Raw genomic sequence first — 21,999 nt, 5'->3', positions numbered from 1 at the left:
GAATATTCACAACGTAACATGTTACGTTCCCCTTACGTTGAGTATCACAATTATGACAGGGCAAAAATATATGATCGTTCCGAATCAACCAGTTTTTCATTCCAAAATTATTATTGTTTCCCTAATGGAGAAAATCACCACAAATTTGCATGTGACTTTTTTTTAGAATTTATTTTTAAAATTTTATAAAATCAAAACTATGGAAATATATTTGTTTATTTTTATAAACATTATCTATTATTTATCAAATAAAAAAATTTAACTGCTATATTACACTTTTTTACCAACACAATTATTACATATTAAATCAATATATATCAAAATTCTTTAAATCTATAAACCTAAAAGAAAAACACAAAATTCCAAATCCATCTAAAAATTCAAATTCAATCCAAATTCAAATCTCTTCAAAATAAACACACACTCTATTTCTCTATTTGTATTATGTCTCCCATTAAATTTATAATATTGAATTCAGTATTTTCCCTTTTTCGTGATTTTTCCCTCTCACTCTTTCTATCTTTCTTTATTTATCTACTATCTCTACTATCTTCAAAACCAGTACTAGTGCTGGTAAATGAATTAGGTCGGGTTCGGGTTCGGATCAATTATAAACGGAGTATAAAAATTTTGATTTAAATTTGAATTTGACCAATTTAATTAAACGGATTGATATTTACAATCTTAATCAAAATCTGATATGTATAACTTATTTAAATCTAAATTTTTTTAATAATTTTAATTTAAAATCATAATTTTTACTAACAAAATTTTCAAATTCATAATATATATTAAAGTAAAAACTATTTATTTATATTATAAAACCAATATTTAGAAGTCTAATTTAAAAATACTACATAGTACAAAATACAAATATAATAAGGATTTTGTTTTTCAATCTATTGAAAAAAATAGTTCAAAGTCTTTATTTTGTTTAACTATATATTTTCAAAATTTTAATTTTAATTTTATTTTTTATATATTTTTTTATAAAATAATTCATGAATATTTGAGTTCGGTTAATAAAATTTAAAAAATATATTTAAATTTAAAATAATACTAATTAAACATGTTACAAAAATTATTTTTAGATTAAAAATTTGGATCTAGACTCTAATCACACAGGATTTGAACTCAAACCCATTATTTTATGTCAAAGGTCGGATTAATTTTTGTCAACCGTGGGCTCGTACTGATTTCATCTCTTGATGGGCTCAAAATTGTTGCTTTTTCTCCAACTAGGGTTTTATGTTTCTCTGAAATTTCGTGATGTTGGGACTCTGGAGCTTGGGGCTTTACTTGTTTCACACTTTGGGTTCGAATTGATTTTGGTCTGCCTTTTTCTGGTAAATATTTTTTAAAAAAAGAAAAAAAGGTTTTGATAATTTTGGAGGTTGATAGTGAAATGCAAATCCCTTTTCAAACCCCATTGTTGGATTGATGATTCGATTTTGTATATTTTTGTGTAGTCGAATGGGAAAGGTTTGGATGATTCAGATTGTTCCTCCTTTTTATCAATTAATTGTTTGTTTGGTTTTTCTCAAGTCGTGAAGGTTTTTGTGAAATTGGTGGTTTTGTTTAACTGTTAAATCACTCAAAAATGTGTACTTATTTTCCCCTTCGATTTAGATAATTGCATTTTATTTTTTGTTGTGGATTTTTTATTGTGGTGCTGCTGACTACATGGTTGTGGTGTGGTGTTGTGTTGTATGTGCACTGTAGTGCTAATGCAAGAGATTTCTAGAGATCCTACAATGATCATTGGCAATAGTCATAATGTATTTGTTACATATAAGGGAAAGAGGCAATTCTCAAAGAGTGACTTGCATTCGGATAACCATCCTGAGATTTCAGTGGCGAAATCCTCAATCAATTTCGACAAGGGCGAGAATGGTGTTTCTGAGCATACACTCAGAGCAAGGAAAGAGACGTTGAGGTGAGACATTATATATTATCCTGTTAGTTGAATGTTATTCTTGACATATGGAGTGTTTCGCCATGTATTTCTTTGGAATATGATTTCGACTTGGTGTTTGTTCCTATGATTGTTTGCTCATATTTGTACTGCATTTATTGAAGCCACTGTATGCACATATTTGAGTTTGCTATTGGTTTTGTTATTTCTGCTTGGTTTGTCACCCGATATTTTGTCGTGTACGGTGCAATAAGTGCTTGCGCCTAGCATAAATAGATGTTTATTTTCATGCACCAATGGGTACACTTGGTAGGGAGCAATACATTCCATGAATATTGGAAGCAAAAAATGGCGTTGATTTATTAAATGTGATTTTTTCCACATGTCATCACTGGAGTCAAAATGTGAAGTTGAACTAAAGCTTAATCATTAATTAAGTGGTTTGATGAATGATAATGCGTGTGCCACACGTGGTAAAAGGTGTTCAATTACATGGCTACTGTTGGATCAATTTGAGGTTGCCTTTAATCAAGCAACTTCATAATTGAAAGTCGGCATCTTAGATACAAATTTTCTTTTCTCTATCAGGTTTGTGTTGGATTAAAAATCCAATCGTGGATTAAATATAACTATTTCAGCTATCAGTCAAGATTAAGCCTATGTTAAGTATCTATTAATTTATTGAGCTTAAATGTGTTTAGTAAGTGCGGGCCTCCAATGTACAGAAACCCGGTAACTTATTAATTGGGTGATGAGACCAATTCATAATAAGGGATATAAATAGGGTTGTGATCCAGGTCTAGACGCAATATCCATTACGTTCCATATCTCATCGTGGGAGTCATCGTGGGAGTATCGGCAGAAATCCTAGCGGTTTACTTAGGAGGGGTTGCGTCATAGGCTTGAAGAACACAAAATCTTCCATTGTTTGCAGATTCGAATTCGACTATACTAATGGAATAAGTTTAGATTTATTTTGCTTTATTTTTATCTCAATTATGACAACACGGTAGATCCTGGCTTATGGTTAAATTCCTGATAAGTTTCAACAATTGGTATCAGAGCCAGGTTTCGTGTTGAATTTTTTAGATTTATCTGTTAGATCAATTGATGTTTGATCGGTCAGATTTAATCCACGCAAGATAGAACAGACTTATTTTTTCGAATTGATCTGTTTGCTAGATGTTGGTGTCGAATCTTTTCATTGTATGATATAATTGCTTAATCAAATTTAATTAAGTGAAATTATTATTTCGTGTGCTGCCATTATGTCCATATGTCTTATATTGAGAATGTTGACATCATATTTAATCATACATCAATCCCTTCAGTCTCCATTTGTGAAATCACTCCGTAAGTTTGTTGTCCATTGATCATTAAATATGTATGATGATTTATTGACGTGTTTGCAACATAATAATTTGCTTACAATTAATATATGTATATGTTAACATGATTATGTAATCGTGTTATTTATTTATTTTTTACAAGTATGAATGGACATTGAATGCAATTATAATTGAGCACAAAAAATAATAATAATAATAAATAATGGTAGTAGAATGCTGGATGAGTTTGGATATAAGCCAAACGGCCCAGAAATCGGGAAAAAGAAGTCGGACAGACGGGGAGGTCTGTCAAGAGGAAGGTCGGGCAAGGAAGAAGTATGGATAGACGCGGAGGTCTGTCAAGAGAAAGGTTGGGCAAAGAAGAAGTATGGACAGACGGTCTGTCAAGAGGCTAGTCTGTCCATCTAAAAAGATAAGGCAAATACAACCGGTCGGTTGCTCTGTGGTCGGGACTACAGTTGGTTGGTCTGCAGTCGGTGGTCCGTGGTTGGGACCACAGTTGGTTGCTCTGCGGTCGGGACCACAGTCGGTTGTTGCGGAGTTCGGACCAAGTAAGGTCGGGTGCGATAAGGTCGGACAATAAGGTCGGACCTGGTCGGGCCAAGCTTAAAGGTCGGGCGCAAGCAGGCCAAATTTGAAAGTCGGGTATGGTAAGGTCTGGTGTGGAGATGAGGCAGGATAAGGTCGGGCGTAATGAGGTGGGGCAGTGAAGTAGCATGTGCAGGTTGGGTGAGAGAACAGTTCTGGGGCGGTTGGAGGAAGTTGCAACTGGCGAACGGTTTTTGAAGGTCGGACGTGGTAGGACGGTCGACACACGTGTCAATAGAAGAGAACTTTTGGGACGGTTAACAGCGGTTATGGTAACCAACCAGATAGCGGTTCGAACCGTTTCTTCAACAGTGTTATTTAAGGATCCGGTGCTGTTCGAAAAAAGGCATCTTCAATCAACATCAAATTCAAGATAATTCCTTTTGGGGATCGCCACTTTATTTTTCAGTCTTTATTGTTATTTTTCCTATTTTATTTTATGTATTCTACAGTGTTTAGAGATTTCTAATCTCAGGCACTCACCTATCAAATTCGAGGATATTTCTCTATTTTCGAATTTTAGTTTTATTGCATCAACAATAATATATATATATATATATTATGAATCAAAGCAGACAATAAGTTATGAATGTGAGTGTCTGCATCAGTTCTTTTATTATGAATGTGATTGCATGTTCTACGGATTCTTGGTATATTAATTAAATAAATTGATTGCTTAATTGAGATTAGTCATGATTGAAGTTTAATTTGATTTTGATATGCAATCGTATGGATATTTGTTATCGAAAATATATTAGTTTATATATATATATATATATAAATTCCTTGCCATTATACCATACGGAGAATTATTATTAGTTTGAAGTTTAATTTGCATTAATAATTGGACTGACAATCATTTTTCTTCAAAAACGGTATTATTAATTTATTTAATACTCAATGGAATGGAGTACGCATTAATTTTGTTGATGTTTACATCAATATAGTGTACTCATTTAATCAATTAATTACATAATTATGCAATATTACATGATGTCATTAAATTAGTGTGTCCAATTTTTGTGTGCTTACATATGTATACATGCAGTAAAGATTTATTAATTAATGTACATATAATAATGTATCTGTAATTACATTTAATACGTACTGAATTTGTTTATTCATTTATTATTATTGATTTTATAAAATCAATTCACTCTCATCCGTTAAAGGATTCTATTAATTTTGGATTCAGATAAAGTATGGCGTGGAATTTTATAAATTCAAATATGTGTTACATTACTAAATATATGCAATCAGTGTGTACATATGGTCCTGTGTACTTTCGTTGTCAGTTGTGCAATGCTCTATTTATTTTATTGATGAATTTATGAATAATTAGAATTACAGATTTCTTCTGATTTGTTTTAAATTCAATTAAATTTGGGATATAGTAGCATGTATTTATTACAGTATACATTTGTTTAATTTCGACTATAATTATTTGGTGTATTAATTTATAGTCTCATTGGGTGACATATTTTTTGCTTATATAATTCCGCTGCCTTTCTTGGACTACTTATTATTTTAATAAGTCCATCAATTAATTGCTGTTATAGCTTTCATATGTATTAAACATACATAATTTATTTAAGGTGAATTTAATTAGCAATAAATAATATAATATATTTCATGAATTAGTTGAAACAATTATGTTGCCAAAGCAGCTGTGTAAATCAGTTTATTTTGTGTATTAGAAAGTTGTGTTTGTGATTTATAAGGCTCCTGATTGACCCAAAGGCAACTAAGCCATTAAGTAGTTACATACATGTTTAGTGACATTGAATGTGGTGATGATAATTTTGATTGTTTGTGTGTGGATAATAGATCTGTCCAAAAATGGAGTGTTGTTTGACACACTACTTTATTGTCTACATTTAATTGTCAAAATAAGTTTATCACTGGCGAGTCAGTAATTTGTCCAACGACATTTGCTGATGTTGCTCGATAACTTGTGATATAATTGCTACTTTATTTTATAAATTCACATACGAAACATTCAGTAGCTTATAGACATGTTCATTCAGTTGCTAATAAGCATTCTTTATTTTTTATGGAATCAGACCCGTGTATATTGAACATGATTCTGATTATAATTTAGTTTAAGAAAATTATAAACTCATTAATAATTCATGCTGCGTTTTGACGGTGAAGATCAAGTATTTAACGTTGCCAAAGTAACCTCTCTTATATAAGATTTTTTCTTTATAACGTAAGTGTTTATGTGTATTTTAATTCATGTGATTATTCTTCGGCCTAAAGGCAGTCGGTAATTGACAGAATAAAATATACATCTGCGATAGTATGTATGGGACGATTATATAGATTTAACTTATGTGAATAGTAAATCAGTCCAAAGATTGGTTGTTGTTTGACATTACTTATTGTCCGTATATGATTATTGCAACAAGATTACTGCTAGCAATCAATGTTATTGATCCAAAGATTGATCATTGATGTCGCACTTAGTGTCTTGGGATAAGAATGCATTATTATTGAGCTTCATTATGCTTTATGAATATTTATGTGTATATTTATTCAGTCCCAACACTGTCTCGGGACAACTTTAAGCACTAAAAGAATCAATATTGATTCATTTGGTTGCATGAATCTTGACTTGGCATTAAGAGTAGACTCACCCACTCATACGGCGAGAAACACTGCATATTAAATGTAGTTATTTGAGAAGTGGGATAGGTCCAACGCCTAAGTCTAATTATCATTAAGAAAAGCACTCCATAAATTTTTAGGAGTACAATATATGATGATATGGATTCCTTGTCGAAATTAAGAAACGCTTTACCAAAAGCGATAAGGCAGAAATGCGTACTCTTCTCATTACCATAAAGTATAACGACAAACATAACATAAGGGAGTACATCATGAACATGTCTACTATTGCTACTAAATTGAGGGCACTTAAGTTAGACATTTTGGAGGACATATTTGTCCTATTAGTCTTGCTCTTGAAATTAATTTAATTTCAGTTTATAGACAAACCTGAGGGTGGATTTTGGTGTAACAACACACATCAGTATGTCTATGCAAGATTATTTTATTGTCGAAATCAATTGATGTTGAAAGATACATATATATGGGTGACGACAAGAAAGTTCAAGTTGAAGTCATTGATAATTTTAGATTATTATTGAGTACTCGTTACTATTTGAATTTGGATGAGACATTTTTTTATGGTACCATCTTCACTCAAAATTTAATTTCGATCTCTATTTTGAACAAATTCAATTATTATTGTTCATTCGAATATAAAGTTTTGTCTCTTCCAGAATTCAAAATCGATTGAAAGTAGTGCATCATTTGATAATAATAATCACTATTTACTTAATAGTCTGACTTCATATCATGAATTAGTTATTGAACATATTCATATAACTTCCACGATTACGGATCCGCTTAATTAGTAAAGGGTTTCCACATAAGTTCTATAGTGAGCATATTGCTCATATGAGAATGGAACCATATAAGATACTTCGGTTTAGTGGGAGCTAATTAGTAGTGTCCAAATACTATTAAAGTTACTTTGGTTTACACTGCACAGTTCAGTATTCAATGTTCAAGATTCAGTGTACAGTATTCAGTTTTAATTCGTATTCAGTTGTTCCGAATTAAAGTTAAGGTAGATCAGTTGGAAATAGGCATCTTAAGATCACATTATATGAAATTTTCATGCTGTGCATCCGCATTTGATCGAATCTTAGGTTATATTAGTGTTGTGACCACTGATCGGTCCCATTGTGATAAATGCAGTAACGGCCGCTTTGATCCGCATTGACGTAACTTATAGATAAGATTGGTAATATACATTAAAGGATTTTATAGCAAATTTTTTTCATGAGCTCATAAGGTTATTCAGTGTACATTTACCCAAGTGGGAGATTGTTGGATTAAAAATCCAATTGTGGGTTAAATGTAACTATTTAGGCTATCAGTTAGTTTAAACCTATATTAAGTATCTATTAATTTATTGGGCTTAAATGTGTTTAGTAAGTGCGGGACAGAAACCCCGTAACTTATTAATTGGGTGATGAGGCCAATTAATAGGGTTGTGATCCCAGGTAGCAATATCCTGGCGGTTTTCTTAAGAGGGGTTACGCCATAGCTTGAAGAACACAAAACCCTCCATTGTTTGCAGATCCGAATTCGATTATACTAATGGAATAAGGTTAGATTTATTTTGCTTTATTTTTATCTCAATTATGACAACACAGTAGATCCTGAGCTTAGGGTTAAATTGCTGGTAAATTCCAACAGTTTGTAGTCTCTACATCTATCTGGTATTTATTGATAGATTCTTGGCCAGTGGATTTTTAAACAAATATTGGTGAAAATATGTTAAGTGTGAGTTGTGTATAGATTTTCTTCCATAATCTATGTGCTTAAGGAGTAGACTTCATTCAATGTTGAACTGAGACCTTAACCTCAACACTTGAGTTGGACATATTTATTTATTTTGAAATTATTATTGCTTCGTGAGTGTATTAAATTCTGTCAGCGGTCTTCCAATACTGCTTTTCCCTAGTTCTTTGTATGTCTTTGAACAAAATTTTTACGTTGCGACTAATATTGACATTGTATATCTTTGCAGATAAGCCACAGATGTTCTTAAACAAATTCCGAAGAAAATATGTTGCTGTGTGAAAATTACAATTCCAAGAATGAATGTCAATGTTATGAGGTTTGGGTTTTTTGATTATTTCTTTAGCTCTTCTTGAACTTAGACAAACTGTACATTGCAGATATGTGATTATCTGTGCATACAAATTTTTTAAAGTCAATACACATCTCATCTTTGGATAGGAAAATGCTTTAAAGTTGCAAAAGCTTAACTATGTGGGTTCGAAATAGCAATATTTCTTTGTTTCGGAGTGTCAGAATTATGAAGGAAAACAGTGCACATTTGATGCAAATGTAGCTTTGGAAGTGGATTCCAGAGAGACACATCTAATGGAATCAGGTGCTCGATCTAGTGCTGATGATAACTCTTCTGATCCTCAAATAAAACCATTATTGGTAAAGTTGGGTTTGGAGCATAAGTTTGAGGAGAGGGTTTCGCTTACATCTTCTGATGCATGCTCTTTCAAGGAATTGGATTTGTGGCGCCTGAAAGTGTCCGGTGGAGCTAATTGCTGTCATCCAAGGGACACTTGTGTTTCAGAAACCTTTACTTCGAAAAAAACAAACAAAGGTACAGGAGATTCCCCTGGTGGCTCATGCCACAATTCAGATACATATTGCAGTTTCTCTTCCTCATTAATTACGTACTACGAAGATCCAAGAGAAAAAGAAATATTTCTGCTCTCGATATTGTTTCTGAAATAGGAATTTCAGACAAAGTTGTGATGCCTCTGAAGGACAATGAGGTTCGGTTGATCTTATCTTACCTCTTTTTACAAATATCTATATCATTCGTATGCTATTTTGTTTAATTTGTTATTCCTTTCATGTTATTTAGAATGTCAACACTATTCTTTTCACGCTTTGAGTTCGATATGATTTTGAGTTTCCCTTTTCTGGTAAATTGCTGATGATTTTGTAGGTGGATGGTGAAATGCTAATGCCTTTTCGAACCCATTGTTGGATTGATGATTGGATTTTGTATATCTCAGTGTAGTCGAATTGGGAAGGTTTTGATGGTTCAGATTTTTCCTCCTTATCAATTAATTGTTTGTTTGGCTTTTCTAAGTCATGAAGGTTTTTGTGAAATTGTGGTTTGGTTTAACTGTTAAATCACTCCGAAATGTGTATCTTTTTTCTGGTCACTTCCTCTTCGATTTAGATAATTGCATTTCAATTTTTGTTGTGGATTTTTTATTGTGATGATGCTGACTACATGTCTACATGTTTGTGGTGTTGTGTTGTATGTGTAGTGCTAATGCAAGAGATTTCTCGAGATCCTACAATGATCATTGGCAATAGTCATAATGTATTCGTTACATACAAGAGAAACAGGCTTTTCTCAAGAAGTGACTTGCATTCGGATAACCATCCTGAGATTTTGGTGGCGAAATCCTCAACCAGTTTTGAAAAGGACAAGAATGGTGTTTCTGAGCATACATTGCTAAGTAAGGAAAGAGACGTTGAGGTGAGAAATTATTATCCTATTAGTTGAATGTTATTCTTGACGTATGGAGTGTTTCACCATGGATTTCTTTGTAATATGATTTCGATTTGGTGTTTGTTTGTGTGACTGTTTTCCCATATTTGTACAGCATTTATTGAAGTATTGCAGAATTAGAAGCCGGCGTATCACACATTTGAGTTTGCTATTGGTTTTGTTGTTTGTGCTTGGTTTGTCACCGGATATTTTGTTGTGTATGGTGCAATAAGTGATTGCACCTAGCACAAATAGACGTTTGTTTTCATGCGCCAATGGGTACACGTGGTAGGGAGCAATACATTCCATGAATATTGGAAGCAAAAACTGACGTCGATTCATTAAATATGATTTTTTTTTTCCACGTGTCATCACTGGAGTCGAAATGTGAAGTTGAACTAAAGCTTAATCATTAACTAAGTGGTTTGTTGAATGAGAATGCTTAAGTGTGCCACACATGGTAAAAGGTGTTCAATTACATGGCTATTGTTGGATCGTTTTGAGCTTGCCTTTAATTACGCAACTTCATAATTGAAAGTCGCTATCAGGTTTGTAGTCCCTACATCTATGTGGTATTTATTGACAGATTCTTGGCCAGTGGATTTAAAAAAAAAAAAAACGAATTGGTGAAAATTGTGAAGAAGTGTGAGTTGTGTGTAGATTTTCTTCCATAATATACGTGTTTTAGGAGTAGACTTCATTCGATGTTGAAGCCGAGACCCTTAACCTTGACACTTTAGCTGGACATACCCATCTACTTATTTTGAAATTATTATTGTTTGGTGCGTGCATCAAATTTTTTCAGCGGTCTTCCAAATCTGCTTTTCCTTCCTTAGCTCTTTGTATGTGTTTGAGCAACAGTTTGCAGATCACGACTAATATCATTGCAATATCTTTGCAGATAAGCCATGAATGTTCCCAAAGAAATGCCGAAGAAAATGCGTTGCTGTGTGAACACTGCAACTCCAAGAATCAATGTCAACGTTCTGAGGTTCGGGTTCCTCATTAATTCTTTAGTTCTTCCTGAACTTAGAAGAACTGTACATTTTGCGCGTACGAATTTCTGAAAGTCATACACATCTCATCTTTCGATAGGAAAATGCTTCAAAGTTGCGAAAGCTTAATTCTGCGGGTTCAAAACAGCAAGATTCGTTTGTTTCGAAGTGCCAGAATTATGAAAGAAAGCAGTGCACATTTGATGCAAATGAAGTGGATTCCAGAGAGACACTTCTAATGGAATCAGCTGCTGGATCTGGTGTCGATGAAAAATCTTTTAATCCTCAAACAAAACCATCATTGGTAAAGTCGGGTTTGGAGCATAAGTTTGAGAGGAGAGTTTCACTTACATCTTCTGATGCATGCTCTTTCAAGGAATCGCATTCGCGATACCAGAAAGTGTCCGGTGGAGCTAATGGCAGCCATCCAATGGACACTTGTGTTTCGGAAACATTTACTTCGAATGAAACAAAGATTGTCCTGGTGGCTCCTGCAACAATTCACATACATATGGCAGGTTCTCAGCCTCATTAATTATGTACCAATGAAGATCCAAGAGAAAAAGAAATATTGCTGCTCTTGACATTGTTTTTGAAACAAGAATGTCTGACAAAAGTGTGATGGCGTTGAAGGACAATGTGGTTCGGTTTGGTTTATCTTATCTTATCTTACCTCTTTTTTTCCAAATATCTATATCATTGGTACGCTATTTTGCTTCTTTTGTTACTTTTTTCATGTTATTTAGGATGTCAACACTATTTTCAGAATGTTAATTTTGAAGTTAATTAATGAAAAGGAATAGAGTTGTTATGCTGTTTTCAATTATTTAGTAAGTTTTCCGATGCTTCAATATGCCACGTTGGTCTTCAATATTTAGTGCTCACTATTACCTGATGTTAAAATCAAAGTTAGAAGCAGCAGATGATGAATGTTCACAAATAAAATTGGAAAAAATCAATGATGATTGTTAGAGAAATTAAAGCAAATAATTCCATAATATCAACTTTTATGATGTTACTGAATATGTGTGATTCTGATGTATTTGCTCTGTGACAGAAACCCTTTGATGATATCAATAACTTGCATGTCTCTGCGGCCCCTGCCCCGGAAATTGCCATGTACGTTTCATTTTGTCTCCATCAGTGCCATCATTTTACTGTGATATATACAATAACTGATGTGGTGTTTGATCTGAGCAGGGATCCGCGCAGGGACGTCCCTTCTGGAACTTTCCGAGACATAGACTGCAATCTACCGCTTGTCTCGAGGTTCAAAGAAAGTCATCTACCTAGACCTTCAGACTTTCTTCCCAGCTCTGTCGGCTTGGGTAGTAAGAGAAATGAAAATGCACAAACTGGGCAAACTCAGTGCAGAGACAGCAATCATCGATCAGTTGATGCTGCTGTCGACAAGGGAAAATCGGCCATGGAATCTGAGCCAGCATCAGGCAACTCTTCCAGGACCACATACCTTCAGGTACGCTGTGGAAACATACTTCTTCAACTACAGCCGAGAAAAGCATTTCATGATTTTATGGCCCCATCACCCAACCGAGGACAATCGTTCGCCAGACAGAGGATGATGCCTCGGGACTTAGCCGACCAAGGACAATCCTGGCTCTTGCATGCCACGCCGGTCTCCCAAGTCAGGTATGCGAATCCAATCCTGAATCCCTTCCCGCCGGACCATGTTAGCAGCCTGCTGCTGCATCCACAGGCGAACGGGAACTTCCCAATCGACGAATTCCAGCTTTCCCTCGGGAATCCCTACTGAGCCATACCAAACAGGCATCTTTTCCATCCTAATAATGCCCCGAAATACAGTGTCGCCGGTAACTCTAGCACCTTGTCGCCGTTCGGTTATTTCAACCCAACCGAATACGGCCGGGACGATTTGAAGGGAGCTTTGCCACACTGGCTAAGAGATGCAGCGGAAACACCAGTGGGCATCGTTACTCCGTCGCTGCTTCATCCCGGATTGCAGTGGCCGAACCTGGCTGCCCATGGCCTTGCCGGGAGGCTGTCTCAGCAGCCGGCGGTGGACAACAGGTACGCCTCCGCTAAAAGGAGAAACGAGGGGAGGATGAACTCGCCGCCAGTTGCTAGACTGGGACGAAATGCTGATACGCCGGATGGCCCGATTGTTATTCCGAGCGATGGTCGTCAGAGGAGACTATTTCCGATGACCGCGGAGGCGGCGGTAGGCCTTCTTAAGCTAAACTAATATATATATATATATATTTATATGATGGAAGACGGTTTCCGGAGATTTTTGTTTTGTATAGTACTGTTGTATTGGCATTTTGTAGAGATTAGGAAAAATATTGTATTGATTCACGGAAGAAGATGATACAACGTATATACAGGGCTTCTGAGCTATTAATTTAAATAAAAGGAATGCACTAAAGCTCACAAAGGATAGGCCCAAAAGAAAAAGAAATACACTAGCCTGGAACTATTTTCTTCCTCATGGCTATATCATCTTTACGTTTTTCATCAGCTTTTGAAAGTGAGGAGGAGCTGTCACCAATCCTGGGAGGATCAATTGCTTGACACCCTCCTCTCGACCCAGGGTGTTCATACAAAGTCTGGTCCGAATATTTTTAAAAGTCGGTCCACATAGAGCTTTAGTGAAAATATCCGCAATTTGAAGCTTGCTCCTCACATGAACTAAAGAGATGAATCCATGCAGATAGTAATGTCATACCAGATGGCATGCTATTTCAATGTGCTTCGTTCTCTCATGAAAGACTGGATTTCTTGCAATATGAAGTGCAGACTGATTGTCGCAATGAAGCGGGATAGGTAATAAAATAGGCACCTTCAAAGCATCAAGTAGGTAAGAGATCCAAAGCAATTCACACGTTGTAGTGCACATACTTCTGTATTCGGCTTCAGTAGAGGAAGTGCTCACGGTTGGTTGTTTCTTAGTTTTCCATGAGATGAGATTAGATCCAATATATATACAATAACCGGTTATAGACTTCCGGGAGTCAGGGCAGGTGCCCTAATCAGCATCACAGAATGCTTTTAGTTGCAATGCTGAGCTGAAATCAAATATGAGTCCATAATTCATAGTCCCTCTGAGATATTGAAGCAGATGAAGGGCTGCCTTCCAGTGTGAGGATAAGGGCCTGTCCATGAATTAGCTTAACTGTTGAGTTGCGAAAGCAATGTCAGGCCTGGAAAAATTCAAGTACAATAATATGCCAATGAGTCTTTTATATGGAGAAGGATCTGAAAGTTTATCATCATCAAGAGCAGATAATTTTAATCATGCTGGTAAAGGAATGGAAACTGATTTTGCATCCAACATCTTCATATCCTCCAATATGTCAAAGATGTATTGCCTTTGGGAGAGAGCCAGTCCATTCTGTAGCTGTGTAAGTTCTATCCCAAGAAAGTAACTTGCCTCTCCCAAGTCTTTGATAGTGAAAGCATCGTGCAAGAACACCTTGGCTTCATGAATAAGATCAGTAGATGAGCCTGTCAAAAGAATGTCATCGACATAGACTATCAAAATCAAAAGATCACCCCCAACATGCTTTATGAAGAGGCAATGATCGTGAGTTGATTGGATGAATCCAAATTGAACCACTTTTTTAGTAAGAGTTTTATATCACACACGAGGTGCTTGTTTGAGTCATAAAGGGATTTCTTTAGTTTACATACCTGCCCCGGTTTAATGTGATAACCCGGCGGTGGTTTGAGATACAATTCTTCTTCTAATGTACCATGGAGAAAAGCATTATTAATATCCATCTGTTGGATATTCCGACCTTTTGAAGCAGCTATGGAGAGCACAAGTCTGACTGTCACACTCTTGGTCACGGGTGCAAAACACTCATCATAATCGATCCCATGCACTCGTAGATAACCCTTTGCAACCAATCTAGCTTTGAATCTACTTATGGATCCATCTTTGTTCTGTTTTATCCTGTAAACCCATTTGCTTCCTATTGCCTTCATTCCTTTGGGTAGATAGGATAGTTCCCAAGTGTCATTAGTTTCCAAAGCCTTAATTTCTTCATTCTTTGCTTCTATCCATTCTCTTTTCTTTACTGCTTCTGAATAAGTAAGAGGCTCTTCTACTCCATCTCAATGGTGGCACAAGCATAAACATAATCTTTCATCCAACATGGCATGTTTATTGTTCTGTGAGCTCTACTTAGCCACTCATAAGGAGTAACAAAGATGTTTTTACCATCATTTTTAACATTTTCTGAGATGATATCATTGGATGAGCTTGAACATTCAGTAGGAAGGTCAGCATCACCATCTGTTGCCCCCTCCTCAGTATTTGGAGTGGAAGTTGGAATTGCAGATTCTGGCATAGGAAGATCATCATCACCATCGGTTGCCCCTTCCTCAGTACTTGAAATGGAAGTTGGAATTGAAGATTTTGGCAAAGAAGTATCTCTGTTTTGATCTCCTTCAACTAGCACTTTTGACATAGGCAAAAGCTCTCCCCGATATGAATTAGGATGAGGGATAGAGTTCTGAATCAAGCCTGGAAACAAATGTTCATAGACATCTCTACTGATTAGTATCTTCCTTGTTTCAAGGTTAAGCACCTTGTAACCTTTTGTGCCAGGTTCATATCCCACAAAAATTCCCTTAACAACCTATTTTCCTAATTTTGTCATTGAAGGATTTGTATTGGAAGCATAACACAAGCATCCAAACACCCGTAAGTGTTCAAGGTTGGGATTAGAACCACGCAGTACCTGGTAAGGTGATTTTCAATTTATCACATGATTATGGAGTAAGTTGATGATGTAAGTTGCTGTAAGAAGAGCCTCTCCCCACAGGTTATCTGGTAAGTGTGCATGAAACAACAAAGATCTCATCATTGCCAAGATGTGCTGATGTTTCCGCTTAACTCTTCCATTCTGTTGCGGTCGATAAACATATATCCTTTGGTGGGAAATTCTATTTTCACGAATTAAATTTTGGAAGGTATGACTTAAGAACTCAGATCCATTATCTGTCCTGACAATTTTGATCTTGGTTCCATATTGAGCTTGCACCATTTTAATAAAAACAGAGAATACAGTGACAACACGTGATTTTAATCTCAATAAATAAGTCCAAATGCTTATGCTATGATCATCAACAATTGTCAAAAAATATTTACTACCATTTGATGATGGCAAGTTGTAGAGGCCCCATATATCAATGTGAATTAGATCAAAGCAAGAATTAGCATGAGAAGGACTATTATTCAATGAAAGTTTCCTTTGTTTTCCATAGTGGCAGGCATCACAAGGAATATCAACTAAAACAGGTTTAGACAAGTGTGTTAACACTTTATTGGATGGATGTCCAAGCATAGAGTGCCAAGGAACTTCATCACCAGCAACCATAACCTTTTTGTGGGAGATTCAGACTTAGGTAGTAAAGATGCCCTGATAACCAAAATTTGTTTTTGTATGTTTTACAAATCCACAGGGAATTTATATTCGAAAATCAGTGAGTGAATGGTTATAGAGAAGGCGATCAGATATAGTAAATCATGTGGTTGTAGACCCTGAGTAGTTATCACAATTATTTATACTCTTTTTACTGGTGAGTTTACAGGTCGAACACAAGGATTTTAAGTCATGAATTTCACAGGTGAAGATCTTGAAAAAACAACCGGAATAGCAGGAAGGGATCCGCTGCAAAAATTCTAATATATTGAAAGCAGTAAATAAAGCGGTAAGAGTGAATGAGCGGAAGCGAGGACGGAGTATGAAGTGCCAGTGGTAACCAGATGATCGGGAGCGGGAACCGAATGGACGGGACATGGATGAATGGCGGTTACCGAGTGAACGGGACATGAGCGAGTGGCACAGTAAAATGAAGTTCTCTAAATTCAAAGTTTATATAAGTGTGGAAGAAATGAGTATGAAGAAATGAACAATATTTCATTAATTACTACTAAAGCAGGAAGGACTAGAACTACAAAGATGTAAAAGAAAACAGTAATCTAATCTAAGAAAACGGTAAAGACTTGGCCAAGGGAGGAGGGAAATCCCCATTCCCTTGGCCATTCCTGTGGAGAACTCCCTTACAGGGTTGGAGTTCTCGGCGACAAGAAGACGACTTGAGTGCAGAAAGTAATTGCTAGCAGTATATCAAAATCAAAGTATCGATCTTGTTTTACATAGAGATATCTGACCCTATTTATAGCAGGTTAAATGGGACAGTTGCAATCAGTTGCTCGCGGTTCCAATCGTTGGGCAGTTAGGCGGTTGCTGGTAGTTATTCTGTTGAAGCAGTTGTTGGCCGTAACTCCCAGGGCGCTTGATTTGATTGCATTGAATTGCAATGGCGCAGATCTTCCTCGTTTGCCAGAGAGCTGAAGGGCATCAGCGCAGCTAGGCTCGCTTGTGCTGGCTGGAAATGAAATAGCTGTACCGCTGCAGTTGGAACACTTAATTGAAATCTGGCGATAATCTGCAGCGATATGTGTCTGGGTTGTCGCTTGCAAGTGGGAGAGGCTATCGCTTGCGAGCTGTGGAAGCTACCGCTTGCCTCTCATGCCTTAGCTTTTCTGGCACTAGACTACCGCTTAAAAAGGGCAAAAATCGTTAATAATCTCAACAACGGAATCTGGATCATACCAAGCGATATAAATCAATAATGTATGCCATTAATGGGTTATTATGATGGTTTTTATACATAAATTCAAGTAATACACAGTTTCGTCGAGCTAAGGATATGCTTATATTTGGAGTCATCATGCCCCTTTAGCTTTCCTTTTCCAATCTCACATCTGCTTATCGGGTCCTGAATAGAGCATGAATCAGCCATAAAATTCACATATAAGCTAGAGTCAAGACACATCTGATGCACAGAGATCAAACAATACTTAAAGCCTGGTATATAGTAAGCATCATAAAGAGTGAACAACTGATTTAGTTCAATAGTTCCTGTGTGACTAGCAATCTGCATTGTCCCATTAGGCAAGTGGACCTTAGTTGGTTCCTTCAAGATTTTTAGGTGCTTAAAATGAAAAAGGTCATTGCTCACATGACAAGTGGCACCTGAGTCTAATATCCACACGCAATCATCATAGAAGGTGTAAAGGTTAATAAATTCCTTACCAGAATGCTCAATTTCAAGCATGTTCAAGTGATCTTGTATGAATTTTCGAGATTATCATCTCGATGGGGGAGTGTTAAGTATCCCACATTGGATGTAATGTTGGGATTCCCCTACCTTATAAGGCGTGAAGGGCTACTCCACTTACAACCAATTGGTTTTAAGTTGGAACCCCGAATCCCCGTCTTAACATGGTATCAGAGCCATGGTGTCCGTATTGGGTTTGGATCCTGTATGTATTTTCGAGATTATCATCTCGAGGGGGGAGTGTTAAGTATCCCACATTGGATGTAATGTTGGGATTACCCTACCTTATAAGGGGTGAAGGGCTATTCAATTTACAATCAATTGGTTTTAAGTTGGAACTCCGGATCGCCGTCTTAACACATTTGTGCAAAATGTTGGTGTGTTTAGGAGTGCTGAAATGCACGATCGGATCGGAATTGAACTTCAGGAAGGAATATTGAGCTATTCAATTCAATGATATAAAAGAAATTTGTTGAATTGATTTGAAAAAATTTTGAAATTTTATTTAATGTAATTACTTTCTTTTTATGATGTAAGAATATCAGTCGCTACCTAAAAGTGATTTTCTCCCTGTCGAACCTAATACCCTGCAAGGCCTAATTACTCCATATTGAAAGAATGAATAGTCGGTGGCACTGATCAAACAATCAGACAAGACAATTATTTATGATGTGCACTTGCATGCACCGCGATGAACTTGAACTTAACTCCGTCCAGATAATTAGGCAAATTCCCGCAGTCGACAGCATGAAACAAATACAATACCTCATATTGATTGAAAGTGATATGATCATAGGCGAGTGCGAATTTATTGTCTGTAGTTGAATTAATAATAAAGGTCGGAGAATTTATTTTGTTTGTTCTATTTGATTGATTAATATATACTCCCTTCGTCCGCTCTAAGGTCACAATTACCTATTACGTCATTGTACTTAATTTTATAAATATCGTTATATTTGTATAATTTTGTATACAAATATTATTCTATTAGTATCATAAAACACTAATGGGAGTACTTTTGTATTTTTTTCTTAATTTGTACTACGTTTTGATATAATAATTAATATTAAAATATCAACACGCAAAAAGTAAATGAGACCCTTAACACTAGACGAAGGTAGTATATTAATACTCAAAATTATAATGTATAATCCCTCATTCCGTTCGTCTCTAAGGGTCACATTTACCTTTTGCGTCATTGTATTTAACATTAAAAATATCATTATATTTGTATAATTTTTTTGTACAAATGTTCTTCTATTAGTATTATAAGACACTAATAGAAATATTTTTGCAATTTTTTCTTAATTTGTACTGCGTTTTGATATAATAATTAATGTTCAAATATCAACACGCAAAAAGTAAATGAGACCCTTAGAGGCTGACACGGCCTGACCATGTATAATTATGCCCATAATAATTTACTCAGCCACAAAGTTTAATAGAGAACCAATGGCTCGGATAGGTGAAAGAAGGGAGAATAAAGAAAAAATGATAGTGCAACGAATGTGAATTAACATGGATGATAACTAACCATGAGAATAAGTCTCAGACCTAAAATCAATTCATAGATTAAAACACAAACAATAGGCTAAATCCCACTGCAAAGGATTGGAAGTCACGAACCGATGGAATCACTCCAAAGACCCGATTTGAAAGAAGTGAGGATAAAGGAAAAAGGATAGTGCAGAGAATGTGAATTAATATAGATGATTGAAATCAATTCATAGATTAAAACACAAACAATAGGTTAAATCTCACTGCAAAGGATTGGAAGCCACGAACCGATTGAATCACTTCAAAGACCCGATTTGAAAGAAGAGAGGATAAAGAAGAAAGGATAGTGCATATAACGTAAATTAATATGAATGATAACCAACAACGAGAATAAGTCTCGGACCTAAAATCAATCCATAGATTAAAACACAAACAATAAGCTAAATCTCTTTGCAAAAAATTTAAAGCCACGAACTGATAAAATCACTCCAAAGACCCGATTTGACATATTTAAGTGGGAGGAAATCACATCCTAGCACTAGACATATATTGAGAGGGAACAACAAATAAATTTTATTCAAGATTCACTCTACTATATTACAATAATAGACAAGGACCTTATATAGCGGTCATTGAAAAAAATAGAAAACAACAAATAATAAAGAAAACAAACCAAAAGATAAGGCTAACTATAAGGAAATAAATAATTATGAAAGTTCTAGATATGAAAATATATTATATAGAAACTTCTAATAAAAGGTAATATATAATAAGGTAACTTTGAGATTCTTCCATAATTATTTGTTGTCTTAGTCTTGAAGTCCAGCTCTTGTTATCCTGGCCTTGGGATGACTCGGCTGGGTGACCTTTAAGTAGAATAAAAAGGAATTGTAATGTATGACAAGTTCATCTGCAATAATCTTTTTTTCAGAGCTTGGACGGCCGCGTTAGAGCCAAACAGAAGTAATATTATTTATTAATATATATATTTTTAAGTTAGAAATTATTTTGATTAATCAAAATTAAAATTTGAAATCCATATCCGAATTAAAACTGAAATTTATAAATTTAATTTTAAACTTAATCAAACCAAATAATCGGATCGTCTAAATAAATAAAAATAAAAAATTGACTTTTTAAATTTAGACCGACTAATGCTCAACTTTATCTTTTTAATTTTGTTTTAATAAAAAAATATATACTTTTGTTAACATTGAAGTACTATTATATTTAAAAATAATAAAAACTAAATTGACATAACTAAAAATTACTCCCCCCTCCCTTATCAAACAGGTCATTTGAAATTTTGTAATATATTAAAAAAAAAATAGACTTAGTATTTTATTGGTTACTGGAACGTTTATAAGAGATTTTAATATTTTTGTCATTTGATAAAGTAATTATATATGTAATGATATATTTGAAATTTAGATAAAAATGAATGATATTTTGATATTAGCATACAATTATTTTTTAAAAAAAATATAAAAAAGTGATACTTTAAAATGGAGCGAACGAAAAATAATAGAAAATATAGTTTGAATTTAATAGAAAATATAATTTGAATTTAGACGGAGACGGTAAATAAAAGAAAAACATATCCAATGTGAACGCATATATGAACATATATATTTAATAATTTTTTACTATATAAGTTTTGTTATTTTTATAAAAATATATGTCCTACGTAATGTTCGAATTACTGTAGATATGAGAATTTATGATAAATATAAGTAGTAGATAATTAAAAATATATTAGTAATATAAATAATTATAAATAAAATTAATATAATTAATTAGTTTAATTAAAATTTAAAAAATATTATAAATTTAAAAAATTTAAATGAAATTAAGGTGTATAATACTCCTTTTGTTCCTTATCAAATGGGTCATTTGGGATTTTGTAGTAAATTAAGAAATAATAGTATTATATTGGTTAATAAAAGTGTGTAAAAGATTTTGACATTTTTGCCTTTTTGACTTTTATGTATAAAGTAATTATAAATGTAATGGAATGTTGTAATTTATGTAAAAGTGAGGGTATTTTGGTATTATTGTATGATTATTTTTTTCTAAAATAGGAAAAATATATTTTGAAACTGAACAAATGAAAATGGAAAAAATAATACTTACAAAATAAGTATTTTCTAAAAAAAAGGAAAAATGACATAAAATATGGGATGGATAAGAACGGCAATGCAGACACAACATGTGAGATGTAGGGAGTATTATTCATAGTTCTTTAATTTTTATAAAGATATCCTTCTTCTATCCCATTTTAAATGGTTCGTTTGATTTGAAACAAACAAATATTTAAGGTAAATAAATTTAATTACTTAATAATAATGAATTGTGGTATTATTTTTATTATATAAGTAGTATTGTTGGTGGTTTTAAAATAAGAATTAATATACTCTTTTCGTC

General features: G+C 34.5%; 1 protein-coding gene across 13 annotated transcripts; it reads left to right on the top strand.

Moving 5' to 3' along the window:
• Window positions 1-1,152: 1,152 nt before the first annotated feature.
• LOC127263560 (uncharacterized) lies at window positions 1,153-13,365 on the top strand. 13 transcript variants are annotated; one of them, XR_007841517.1, is made up of 8 exons: window positions 1,153-1,936; window positions 8,459-8,548; window positions 8,671-8,827; window positions 8,956-9,058; window positions 9,193-9,233; window positions 9,410-9,955; window positions 10,869-10,958; window positions 11,063-11,114. XR_007841517.1 is itself a non-coding variant. In XM_051292658.1 (3 exons), the coding sequence occupies exons 1-3, from the start codon at window positions 11,566-11,568 to the stop codon at window positions 12,734-12,736; spliced, it is 675 nt and encodes a 224-aa protein (XP_051148615.1). In that variant the 5' UTR covers window positions 11,465-11,565; the 3' UTR covers window positions 12,737-13,365. The 13 variants fall into 13 exon arrangements, 3 of the variants coding, with proteins under 3 accessions (XP_051148615.1, XP_051148616.1, XP_051148614.1); XR_007841516.1 differs by adding an exon at window positions 12,163-13,365 and having other exon boundaries at window positions 1,165-1,936; window positions 8,671-9,233; window positions 9,410-9,497; window positions 9,741-9,955; window positions 11,063-12,081; XR_007841514.1 differs by adding an exon at window positions 12,163-13,365 and having other exon boundaries at window positions 1,166-1,346; window positions 1,797-1,936; window positions 8,671-9,233; window positions 11,063-12,081.
• The last annotated feature ends 8,634 nt before the right edge of the window (window positions 13,366-21,999 follow it).

This window comes from Andrographis paniculata, unplaced genomic scaffold, assembly GCF_009805555.1.
Source record: "Andrographis paniculata isolate CXL003 unplaced genomic scaffold, ASM980555v1 Contig69END, whole genome shotgun sequence".
Taxonomy (NCBI): domain Eukaryota; kingdom Viridiplantae; phylum Streptophyta; class Magnoliopsida; order Lamiales; family Acanthaceae; genus Andrographis; species Andrographis paniculata.
The sequence above is the reverse complement of the archived record's forward strand: the minus strand, read 5'-3'. Positions and strand labels throughout refer to the sequence as shown.

What these genes read in the sequence shown, in the direction of transcription:
- LOC127263560 (XM_051292657.1), top strand. Translation starts at nt 11,566, where the DNA reads ATGTCTGACAAAAGTGTGATGGCGTTGAAGGACAATGTGGTTCGGTTT. An exon ending in TCCAAATATCTATATCATTG is followed by an intron (nt 11,665 to 12,019) that starts GTACGCTATTTT and finishes GCTCTGTGACAG; the next exon opens with AAACCCTTTGATGATATCAA. An exon ending in CCTGCCCCGGAAATTGCCAT is followed by an intron (nt 12,082 to 12,162) that starts GTACGTTTCATT and finishes TGATCTGAGCAG; the next exon opens with GGATCCGCGCAGGGACGTCC.